The sequence below is a fragment of the Papio anubis genome, chromosome 16 (genome assembly GCF_008728515.1).
Source record: "Papio anubis isolate 15944 chromosome 16, Panubis1.0, whole genome shotgun sequence".
Classification (NCBI taxonomy): Eukaryota; Metazoa; Chordata; class Mammalia; order Primates; family Cercopithecidae; genus Papio; species Papio anubis.
The window spans coordinates 62,768,287-62,780,353 of NC_044991.1; the positions used below are offsets into that span (position 1 = coordinate 62,768,287).

Consider the following 12,067-nt stretch of genomic DNA (forward strand, 5'->3'; position numbering starts at 1 on the left):
TAGCAAGAGTTTGGGGACCTCTAGTCTTCTGGCTGTGACCATCTGATTCCTCATTCTTTCCTCCATGGCTCAGGTGTGCAGCCTGAGTGTGGGTATGATGATTGGTGGGTGCTGAATTCTCAACCCACAGACCCCTGGGAAATATGGGTCTGGGGGAGGGACCCACAGATCCTGAATAAGCTCTCTGACCTGATGTCTAGGATGAGAGGAGGGGACTGAAGGGCTTGCAGAGCAAAGGGGACTAAGCATTTAGAAGTGCCCTAAGTGATGCCCTGCTCCTTCTTAACATTCATTATTTGTGAATATTTGAGCACCTACTACATGCTAGGCTTATCTAGGTGTTGGAGGATACAGTAGTGAATGAAAATCTGTGCCCGCGTTAAGTTTATGTTCTAGTGGACATGGTAGGCAATAAGGAAATAAATAAATGGGCCGGGCAAGGTGGCTCACATCTATAATCCCAGCACTTTGGGAGGCAGAAGTGAGTGGATCACTTGAGCTCAGGAGTTAAAGACCAGCCTAGGCAACACAGTGAGACCCCGTCTCTACAAAAAATACAAAAATTAGCTGGGTGTGGTGGCAGGCACCTGTAGTCCCAGCTACTCGGGAGGATTGCTTGAGCCCAGGAGATGGAGGTTGCAGTGAGCTGAGATCCTGCCACCGCACTCCAGCCTGGGCAACAGAGTGAGACCTCATCTCAAAAAAGAAAGATAGAAATGAAATATATAGCATGTTAGTGATACGTGCTGAGGAGAAAAACAAAACAGAGATGGGGGATAGAAACTGTTATTCGTTAAATGCAATTTTAGATGGGGTTTTCTAGGAAGTGCTGTGACGTCATCGCTTGCTTTAAAAGCAGCCAGGCACGGTGGCTGACTCCTGTAATCCCAGCACTTTGGGAGCCCCAGGCAGGCAGATCACCTGAGGTCAGGAGTTCGAAACCAGCCTGGCCAACATGGTAAAACGCTGTCTCTACAAAAATACAAAAATTAGCTGGGCATGATGGCGGGTGTCTGTAATCCCAGCTACTCAGGAGGCTGAGGCAGGAGAATCACTTGAACCTGTGAGGCGGAGGTTGCAGTGAGATGAGACTGCACTACTGCACTCCAGCCTGGGTGACAGACCAGGACTCTGTCTCAAAAAATAAAATAAAATAAAATAAAAAATAAGCCTGGGCGCGGTGGCTCACGCCTGTAATCCCAGGAGCCGAGAGAGGCGAGGCGGGCGGATCACCTGAGATCGGGAGTTCAAGACCAGCTTGACTAACATGGAGAAACCCCGTTTCTACTAAAAATACAAAATTAGCCAGGAGTGGTGGTGCATGCCTGTAATCCCAGCTACTCAGGAGGCTGAGGTAGGAGATCGCTTGAACCCGGGAGGTGGAGGTTGCAGTGGACCAAGATCGTGCCATTGCACTCCAGCCTGGGCAACAGAGTGAGACTCCATCTCAAAAAAAAAAAAAGAAAGAAAAGAGGAAGGAAGGAAGGAAGGAAAGAAAGAAACAGAGTGAGACTCCATCTCAAAAAAAAAGAAAAAGAAAAGAAAGAGAAAGAAAGAAAGAAAGGAAAGAAAGGAAGAGAAAGAAAGAAAAGAAAGAAAGAAAAAGAAAGAAAGAAAGAAAAGAAAGAAGGAAAGAAAGAAAGAAAAGAAAGAAACAAAGAAAGAAAGAAAAGAAAGAAACAAAGAAAGAAAGAAAAAGAAAGAAAGAAAGAAAGAAAGAAAGAAAGAAAGAATCTGTTATACACTGAGTGCCATTTTAGATGGGGTTTTCTGGGAAGTGCTGTGACATCATTGCTTTAAAAGAGGCCGGGCGCGGTGGCTGACGCCTGTACTCCCAGCGCTTTGGGAGGCCGAGGCAGGAGGATCGCTTGAGCTTGGGAGTTCGAAGTTACAATGAGCTATATCAAGCCACTGCACTCCAGCCTGGGCAATGAGAAAGACCCTGTCTCTTAACAACAACAACAAAGTCAGAAGGAGAGGCTGCCATGGCTACGGCTCCCGGTGACGTCACGGCCAGCTCCGTGACGCGCGGCCAGGGCGGCCCGTGGAGACCTAGGCTCCTCTGTGACGTCAGCAGCCGGCCGGGACACAGCGGGAGGGCAGGTGCCTGCCGACTTCAAGCAGGGTCCGTGTGGTCCCCGCGGCGCGCAGCGGCTGAAGGAGGCCCCAGGGCCTTGGCGACCGCCGCGGCGGCTTTAGCGTCCGTGACTGGGCAGCAGGGGGTCAGGATGCGGCGAAGCTCCCGCCCGGGCTCGGCCTCGTCCTCGCGCAAGCACACGCCCAACTTTTTCAGCGAGAACAGCTCAGTGAGCATCACCTCGGAGGACAGCAACGGGCTCCGGTCAGCGGGGCCGGGGCCTGGGGACCCCGAGGGCAGAGGAGCCCGGGGCCCGAGCTGCGGTGAGCCCGCCTTGAGCGCGGGAGTGCCCGGAGGAACCACATGGGCAGGAAGCTCTCGGCAGAAGCCGGCGCCTCGGAGCCACAACTGGCAGACAGCCCGTGGCGCGGCAACCGTGAGGGGCGGGGCCTCGGGTGCGGGCGGGGTCGACCCCGGGTGAGCCGATGGAGGGGGCGGGGCCTAAAGGGTGGTGCCGGGGGGGAATGGGACTAAGATGATATCTGGGCACCTCCTACAAGGTGGGTTCTGTAGGGTAAAGGGGAGGTGCTAAATGAGATCCCTTAAGGGGCGGAGCCTCGGTGTCCTCAATGGTTATTGGAAGGGGCGGGTAAAATCTTGTGGTTGGGCGCCACTGAGAAGGTGCGGCCTCAGTGTTAGCGTGAGTGGCTCCCAGGACAATCGGGCTCCACCAAGACCTAAGGCTGGGGACGGGTCATCCTTTTGGGGGTGGGACCAACTCCGTTTTTTTTTGAAACGGAGTTTCCCTCTTGTTGCCCAGGCTGGAGTGCAATGGCACGATCTCAGCTCACCGCAACCTCCGCCTCCCGGGTTCAAACGATTCTCCCGCCTCAGCCTCCCGAGTAGCTGGGATTACAGGCATGCGCCTCCACGCCCGGCTAATTTTTGTGTTTTTAGTAAAGACGGTATTTCTCCGTGTTAGTCAGGCTGGCCTCGAACTCCCAACCTCAGGTGATCCGCCCGCCTCGGCCTCCCAAAGCGCTGGGATTACAGGCGTGAGCCACCGCGCGTGGCCAGGAGACCAACTCTTTTCTTTTCTTTTTTTTTTTTTTTGAGATGGAGTCTTGCTCTGTCTCCCAGGCTGGAGTGCAGTGACGTGATCTCTGCTCACTGCAAGCTCCGCCTCCCGGGTTCACGCCATTCTGCCTCAGCCTTCCGAGTAGCTGGGACTGCAGGCGCCCGCCACCTCGCCTAGCTAGTTTTTTCGTATTTTTAGTAGAGACGGGGTTTCACCGTGTTAACCAGGATGGTCTCGATCTCCTGACCTCGTGATCTGCCCGCCTCGGCCTCCCAAAGTGCTGGGATTACAGGCGTGAGCCACCGCGCCCCGCCCAGGAGACCAAGTCTTGACGGAGCCTCCCTGAGGGGCGGGGCTTCAGAGGGCGGAGCGGGAGCCGGGATAGGGCTGCGGTGGGACCAAAGCCTTTGAGAGGCTTCCCAGCTTTCTGGCTTCTGGACTCAGCAATCTGCGGCCGGGTCTCGAGGGGAAAATAGGTCTGTGGTGCGCAAGGCCCCAATGGAGCCCTTGGTTTCCCGCAGAACCCACTGGGTCTCCAGCAGTCTCTGAGGAGCCGCTCGACCTTCTGCCGACCCTGGATCTGAGGCAGGAGATGCCTCCCTCGCGGGTGTTCAAGAGCTTTCTGAGTACGGGCCAGGCCAGCTGCGATCCCCTCTGACCCTCGGGTTCGCCTCTCCGAACTCTAGTTCTCTCTGAGCCCCCGGCCCCGGTTTGAGTATCAAGCCCCTCTCCGAGCCTCAACTCATCCTCCTGGCCCCCATCTAATTCTCCTAGCCCACCCTACTCTTCCTGAACCCCAGGCCCACTCCCAGCCCCTCCCGAGCCCCTTCTGAACCCGGACACCACGCCCGTTGAGCCCCCGCCTGTCCCTGCCGTGGGCCCCTCTCTGACCCCCTGTCCTGGCCTCAGGCCTGCTCTTCCAGGTGCTGAGCGTGTTGTTATCCCTGGCAGGAGACGTGCTGGTCAGCATGTACAGGTCAGAGGGAGGGACGCTGGCGCCCCAGGGGCCGCTCTTTGGAGGAGATGGGGAGCAGGGCCGGGACCTTGCTGGCGCTTGAGCCGATTCAGATCTGATTGAGTCGAGTTGGCAGGAGCTGGGTCTAGGACCATGGGGTGGGGACTGGAGGGCTGAGCAGGTCGGGGCCTCAGCCTCCCTCCGGTTCCCCAGGGAGGTCTGTTCCATCCGCTTCCTGTTCACGGCTGTGTCGCTGCTGAGCCTCTTTCTGGCAGGTGAGGGGCAGTGAATTCCCTGGAGCCCCTGCCCTGGGTGCTTTGGAGGCAAACCCAGCACATTTTCTCCTACATCCTCGCTCCTGCAGCTCCTGGCATTCCCCTGCAGAGCCCTCTAGTTCCCCCTCAGACTCCCACTGTCCTCCCCAGGCTTAACCCCCTCAAGCCTCTTTCCACTGTCCCCTTATGCCGGGGAAACCCATTCTCTTCCTTTTCCTTCCCCTGAGACCCCTCCCCCTCTTTCTCCAGCAATCTGGCTGGGGCTTCTGTACCTGGTCTCTCCTTTGGAGAATGTGAGTTGGGGAGACTGTCCTGGGGTAGGGGGCTGGCAGGTTGTGGATCTGGAGATTGTGGGGGTCCCCTGGACTGTTGGTCTGCTGGGGTGGGGGTAGTGCCAGAGGCTACAATCCTTAAGAAGGGCTGGATATAAACAGATTTATGAGGGATTGTGCTTGAGGGGCTCTTGGGGGTTCTGATACTGGGAGGTCAAGGAGGAGTTGAGGAAAGGGGACAGTCTTCAAAAAGGAAGCCCTGGCCGTTTCCAGGCTGAGGTAGGAGCAAGGACGACGGGAGCTGAGCGGCTCCGTGTTTTGTCCCTTCATCCAACAGGAACCTAAGGAGATGCTGACTCTAAGGTGAAAGGGGGCACCTAGGGTGGGAAATTGGTGGGCTCAAAGTTGCTTCTTTGAGAACCTTGAAGGCGTGGGGGCCTTTGGGAGGTGTCCAGGGGGACAGGGAGCCAACCCCACGGCGCCCACCTCCCACCTCCAGTGAGTACCACGAGCGCGTGCGCTCCCAGGGGCAGCAGCTGCAACAGCTCCAGGCCGAGCTGGATAAACTCCACAAGGAGGTGTCCACTGTTCGGGCAGCCAACAGTGAGGTGAGCCCGGGCCCACCTGGGAAACCCCTGATGGATCCATGCTCCCAGGGTCCTGCGACTTAAGCTCCGCCCAGAGCCCTGCAGGATTTCTCCCAGGGCCCACGAAGTCCGCCCCAAAGCAACCAGCTCCCAGAGGTCCCGCCCACCTGTAAAAGCGGCCAGCAAGCCTCGCCCCTCCAGGCCTCGCTCTCCCTCCTTGCAGAGAGTGGCCAAGCTCGTGTTCCAGAGGCTGAATGAGGACTTTGTGCGGAAGCCCGACTATGCGCTGAGCTCTGTGGGTAAGACCCGGAGACACTGGAAGACAGAGACGCAGACAGGAAAGAGGCCAAGACCCTGACACAGACATTCCCATGCACCTGACCGGCCGAAGACAGAGCCTCGGACAGCCCCCACTCTGTCCCCGCGCCCCGACTCCTGGCAAGGCCTGGGAGCCTCTGAGGGTACTTCTCCCTTTTCCAGGAGCCTCCATCGACCTGCAGAAGACATCCCACGACTACGCAGACAGGAACACTGCCTACTTCTGGAATCGCTTCAGCTTCTGGAACTACGCACGGCCGCCCACGGTTATCCTGGAGGTGGGTCTGGAAACATCCCGGGATGTGACCCGGGGCGGGACGCTGTGGAAAGCACCAAAACCTCGCCCTGCAGGCGAAGCCTGGCTGAGTCGAGGGCGTGGCGCTAGGCGGGGCCTGGCTTGGCCTGGGTGGGGCTCTGGACGAGCCCGAGGACCGCCTTTAACTCAAGGAGAGACCTGGCAATGCTGGGGACTGGACCCTGGGCGGGCTGGAGGTGGAGCTCTGGGCGGGCCAAAGGATGCGGTCCAGCTGAGGCCCGGACTGGGGAGTGGCAACAGTCGCTCTGTCCGACGATTCTGATGGTCCCTCCGCCCACCTGCAGCCTCACGTGTTCCCCGGGAATTGCTGGGCTTTTGAAGGCGACCAAGGCCAGGTGGTGATCCAACTGCCGGGCCGAGTGCAGCTGAGCGACATCACTCTGCAGCATCCACCGCCCAGCGTGGAGCACACCGGAGGAGCCAACAGCGCCCCCCGCGATTTCGCGGTCTTTGTGAGTGCGGACGAGGATAGGAGGTGGGGAATTTTGCCTAGACAGCCCCAAGCAATCTTGAGAACTGGTGCCATTATCTGAGTCTTCGCTTGCTCATCTATAAAATGGAGATACTACTGTTTGCCTCTCAGAGCTGCTGGAGCTCTTTATAGTCATAACCATATCCAGATATTAGTTATTGCTTGCACAGCACTTACTCCCTGCCAAGCAGTTTACATGCATTCTTATTTTGTTGTTGTTTTTGAGACAGAGTCTCGCTCTTGTTACCCAGGCTGCTGGAGTGCAGTGGAGCGATCTCAACTCACTGCAACCTCAGCCTCTGGGGTTCAAGCGATTCTTGTGCCTCATCCTCCCAAGTAGCTGGAATTACAGGCGTGCGCCACCGCGCCCGGCTAATTTTTGTATTTTTAGTGGAGATGGGGTTTCACCATGTTGGCCAGGATGGTCTTAAACTCCTGACCTCAAGTGATCCGCCCGCCTCGGCCTTCTGAAATGCTAGGATTACAGGCATGAGCCACCACACCTGCTTTGCACCCATATAACAACCTATGATGTACTGTTATTATCTCTCCCTTTAAAGATGAAGAAAGTAATGCTCAGAGAGGGGACGTTATTTGTACAAGGTAACACAACTAACTGTTGGCAGGACTAAAATTTAAAACCTGGTTTCTTCCCAGGAGGCGGAGCTTGCACTGAGCAGAGATCGCGCCACTGCACTCCAGCCTGGGCGATAGAGTAAGACTCTGTCTCAAAAAAATAAAACCTGGTTTCTTAGAGCCCACATTCTGAATTATAGTATACAACCATCAAAAAATACATAAGAACATGCATATAGCTATTGAATACATAGAAGATCCTCAGCAAAGTTTTCTTCTCCCCCCTCCACCTGTCCCCCTCATGGTTCCTCCTTTCACTCTTCACCCACCAGGGCCTCCAGGTTGATGATGAAACTGAAGTTTTCTTGGGGAAATTCACCTTTGATGTTGAGAAATCGGAGATTCAGACTTTCCACCTGCAGGTGTGTTTGTCTCCAGGGTGAAGGTGCCAAGGGAGTGGGGCAGTGAGGGATGAATTACCCAGGAGGAGGGCAGCCCTTGGCATGATCCATTTGTCTCCCCAGAATGACCCCCCAGCTGCCTTTCCCAAGGTGAAGATCCAGATTCTAAGCAACTGGGGCCACCCCCGTTTCACATGCTTGTATCGAGTCCGTGCCCATGGTGTGCGAACCTCAGAGGGGGCAGAGGGCAGTGCCACAGGGGGGCCCCATTAAACATGCTGATTGTTGGAGTAGAATTGAGTTCTGCTGAAGGATGCTGATCAGTGCTTTGGGGGGCTCTTGTTGGGAGAGCTCTGGCTGCTGTTGCATCTAAGTATGGTGGGGTTGACTTCCCTATGCATCCTCTTTTCTTAGAGAAGTCTAGACCAAGGTCGTAATAGCAGCTTCTGTTTATGGAGTGCCTACCATGTACAAGAAACAGTGCTGTGGACATTACACACATTACCTAACTTAATTCTCACAACCAGAGAGGGAAGCTGCTCAGGTCAGGAAACTTGTTCAATGTTACACAGCTAGTGAAAGGCAGCGCCAGAGCAGTACCCAGGCCCACCTTCCTCCAGAGGCATTCCTCTAACCACAGAACTGCAGGCAGCCTGAACCCACCTTTGTGCTCAAGCCCCAGTGGGAAAGTCCCCAACTCCTGCTAGGTACAGGTGGAGGGGTATACCCCCTTTCTGCAGGCACACACTCAAAAGCTAAGGAGACTTGAGAATCTCTAGGAAGCTTCTGAGTCACAGAGCTGATGCAGGCCTGGTAGCCCCAATGTAGGTTGTCCTTACTGAGACCTGAGTTCCCAACACTGTGTGAGGCACAGGATAGATGATTTAGTGTTCACCAGGCCCTGCCCTCAAGGAGCCTGACAGGGGAACGAAGAGGCTCCAGGAAACAGGACAATGCATTTACAGATCCAAGAATTCTTCACTCTAAGAGTCAAAAGTGGAATTGCAGGGAAAAAAGACGAAGGAGAAGGCAACAAAGGATTAATGAGTTCTACCTAGGGGTAGGAAAGGAGGACCAGCATGAGCAAAAAAACATGCACCATCTTGGAGGGCAATTTGCAATATCTATTAAAATTTTAAATATACACTTTGATCTAGCACTTCCACTTTTAGGAACAAATTATTCAGAAACATTCCTGTTAAGTGCACAAAGATACATGTACAAAGATGTTCATTATCGCATTGTTTGAAAAAAAACTAGGATTCAAATCTCCAGGAATAAGAGACTGGTACACTCCTACAAAAAAATAAAGATGTAGGCATTAACACCTTCCCAGCTTTAGAAGAATATGCAGACTATTAATAGCGTTTATACCTTTAAGAGGTGAAATTCAGCCTGGTGCGGTATCTCATGCCTGTAGTCCCAGCACTTTGGGAGGCTGAGGCAGGTAGATCATGAGGTCAGGAGATCCAGACCATCCTGGCCAATATGGTGAAACCCCATCTCTACTAAAAATACAAAAATTAGCTGGGCATGGTGGCACGTGCCTACAGTCCCAGCTACTTGGGAGACTGAGGCAGGAAATCACTTGAACCGGGAGGCAGAGGTTGCAGTGGGCCAAGATCGTGCCACTTCACTCCAGCCTGGCGACAGAGTGAGACTCCATCTCAAATAAATAAATAATCTGGGGAATTTTTAGAATTATGAATGAATGCAGCTTTTCTGGAGGGTAGTTTCACAACAGGAACCAAAAGCCTTACAAATTTTTGTACTCTTTACTCACAGCAATTCCATTTCTAAGAATGTATCCAAAAAATACATAGATGTATTCAAAGGTAATATTTATAAGGAAATTTAACACAGTGTTGTTTATAAAGAAAATTGGAAACTTAGTAACCAAGTAGATAAATTGTTTTGTTTTTTGTTTTTGTTTTTTTTTTGAGATGGAGTCTCGCTCTGTCACCCAGGCTGGAGTGCAGTGGCCGGATCTCAGCTCACTGCAAGCTCTGCCTCCCAGGTTCACGCCATTCTCCTGCCTCAGCCTCCCGAGTAGCTGGGACTATAGGCGCCCGCCACCTCGCCCGGCTAGTTTTTTGTATTTTTTAGTAGAGACGGGGTTTCACCATGTTAGCCAGGATGGTCTCGATCTCCTGACCTCGTGATCCGCCCGTCTCGGCCTCCCAAAGTGCTGGGGTTACAGGCGTGAGCCACCGTGCCCGGCCGATAAATTGTTATAAAAACTAAGCAGCCAATAGAAATGGTAATATAAGAGAATGTCTGAAGTCATTGAAAGTAATTAATGATATACAGGCCGGGCATGGTGGCTCATACCTGTAATCCCAGCACTTTGGGAGGCTGAAGTGGGAGGATCACCTGAGGTTGAGAGTTCGAGACCAGTCTGGCCAAAATTGTGAAACCCCATCTCTACTAAAAATACAAAAATTAGTTGGACATGCTGGTGCGTGCCTATAATCCCAGCTACTAGGGAGGCTGAGGCAGGAGAATCGCTTGAACCTGAGAGGCAGAGGTTGCAGTGAGCTGAGATCGCACCACTGCACTCCAGCCTGGGCAACACAGCAAGACTCTGTCTAAATAGTAATAATAATAAATGATATATGGATAACTTTTTAAAAAGTTAAACTGGCATAAATAAAAAGATAATATTTCCATATTAAAACAGTTCTATATGCCAAAGGATACTATAAATAAAAAGACAACAACCTGGGAAGAAATGTTTTCAACATGTATGAGATTAAAGGCCAATAACCTTAAAATAAAAGCTATAACACATACATGCAGACTATGAATAGGCTATTGAGAATAACTATAATTTACAAATAACCATATAAGATGTTACCTATCCTTCATATTTAAATAAATTCAAGCTGGGCGTGGTGGCTCACGCCTGTAATTCCAGCACTTTGGGAGGCTGAGGTGGGCGGATCACGAGGTCAGGAGTTTGAGACCAGCCTGACCAACATGGTGAAACATGGCGCATGCCTGTAATCCCAGCTACTCAGGAGACTGAGGCAGAAGAATCACTTGAACCTGGGAGGCGGAGGTTGCAGTGAGCTGAGATTGTGCCACTGCACTCCAGCCTGGGCAAAAGAGTGAGACTCGGTCACAAAAAAAAAAAGTGAAAAATGAAATAAATAAATTCAAACTAAAAATTATTTTTTGCTTCTTTTTTACCTGTCAGATTAACAAAAGGGGTAGGTTTGACCATAATTTTTGTTATGAAGGATAATTTGCAATATCTATTAAAATTTTAAGTATAATCTTTGATATAGCATTTCCACTTTTAGGAACAAATTCTTCAGAAACATTCTGGTTAAGTGCACAGACATATATGTGCAAGGATGTTCATTATAGCACTGAAATAAACTAGGACTCAAATCTCCATAAATAAGAGATTAGCTAAATAAACTAAGGTATACTCCTACAAAAAAAAAAAAAAAAAAAAAAAAAGATGGCCAAGTGCAGTGGCTTATGCTGGTAATCCCAGCACTTTGGGAGGCCAAGGTGGGCAGATCACCTGAGGTCTCAAGTTCAAGACCAGCCAACATGGTAAAACCACATCTCTACTAAAAATACAAGAATTAGCCAGGTGTGGTGGTACATGCCTGTAGTCCCAGCTACTTGGGAGGCAGAGGCAGGAGAATCGCTTGAACCCAGAAGGCAGAAGTTGCAGTGAGCCGAGATTGCGATATTGCACTCCAGCCTAGGCAATAGAGAGACTACGTCTCAACAAAAAAAGGAATGAAGCAATAGGTTCTGATAGGTAAGACACCCAAAATGTGTTAAATAAAAAGGTGCAAGTAGTATGTATAAATATCCCATTTATAAAAATCTATTTTCCAGATCTAGGAAAAACGGGGGCCCTTACCTGCTCCACTATTTGTACAATATTTATATTTGAAATAACTTCAGACTAACAAGCACACATTTTAAAATTAGAAAAACGAATTTTAACAAATGCTAAAACAATATGTGTAGACAAAAAGTTATATGCCCAATATGTTTTATCAGGACATGGTAGTTTGAGTGGTATTTTTTCTGTACTTAAAATTTTTCTTTTCTTTTCTGAGACAGAATCTCACTCTGTAGCTCAGGCTGGGGTGCAGTGGTGCAATACTGGCTCTCTGCAACCTCCACCTCCTGAGTTCAAGCGATTCTCCTGCCTCAGCCTCCTGAGTAGTTGGAATTATAGGCACCTGCCACCACACCCAGCTAATTTCTGTACTTTTAGCAGAGATGGGGTTTCATCATGTTGGCCAGGCTGGTCTTGAACTCCTGACCTCAAATGATCTGCCCTCCTCAGCCTCCCAAAGTGCTGGGATTACAGGCATGAGCCACCACGCCCAGCCAGAATTTTTCTACAATGAATACATGTATTCTCTATTAAGAAAAAATTAGCTCTGGCCGGGCGCGGTGGCTCAAGCCTGTAATCCCAGCACTTTGGGAGGCCGAGACGGGCGGATCACGAGGTTAGGAGATCGAGACCATCCTGGCTAACACGGTGAAACCCCGTCTCTACTAAAAAATACAAAAAACTAGCCGGGCGAAGTGGCGGTTGCCTGTAGTCCCAGCTACTCGGGAGGCTGAGGCAGGAGAATGGCGTGAACCCGAGAGGAGGAGCTTGCAGTGAGCTGAGATCTGGCCACTGCACTCCAGCCTGGGTGACAGAGCGAGACTCCGTCTCAAAAAAAAAAAAAAAAAAAGAAAAAATTAGCTCTTAAA

General features: G+C 51.4%; 1 protein-coding gene across 5 annotated transcripts; it reads left to right on the plus strand.

The window, feature by feature from the left end:
• Window positions 1–1,676: 1,676 nt before the first annotated feature.
• Window positions 1,677–8,830, plus strand: SPAG4 (sperm associated antigen 4). 5 transcript variants are annotated; one of them, XM_021944124.2, is made up of 12 exons: window positions 1,680–2,532; window positions 3,677–3,781; window positions 4,065–4,131; window positions 4,324–4,385; window positions 4,635–4,678; window positions 4,995–5,020; window positions 5,157–5,265; window positions 5,468–5,543; window positions 5,725–5,840; window positions 6,163–6,353; window positions 7,259–7,348; window positions 7,451–8,830. In XM_021944124.2, the coding sequence occupies exons 1-12, from the start codon at window positions 1,986–1,988 to the stop codon at window positions 7,479–7,481; spliced, it is 1,464 nt and encodes a 487-aa protein (XP_021799816.1). In that variant the 5' UTR covers window positions 1,680–1,985; the 3' UTR covers window positions 7,482–8,830. The 5 variants fall into 5 exon arrangements, with proteins under 5 accessions (XP_021799815.1, XP_021799816.1, XP_021799817.1 ...); XM_021944125.2 differs by having other exon boundaries at window positions 1,686–2,400; window positions 6,163–6,330; window positions 7,451–7,623; XM_009216206.2 differs by having other exon boundaries at window positions 2,109–2,513; window positions 6,163–6,330; window positions 7,451–7,623.
• The last annotated feature ends 3,237 nt before the right edge of the window (window positions 8,831–12,067 follow it).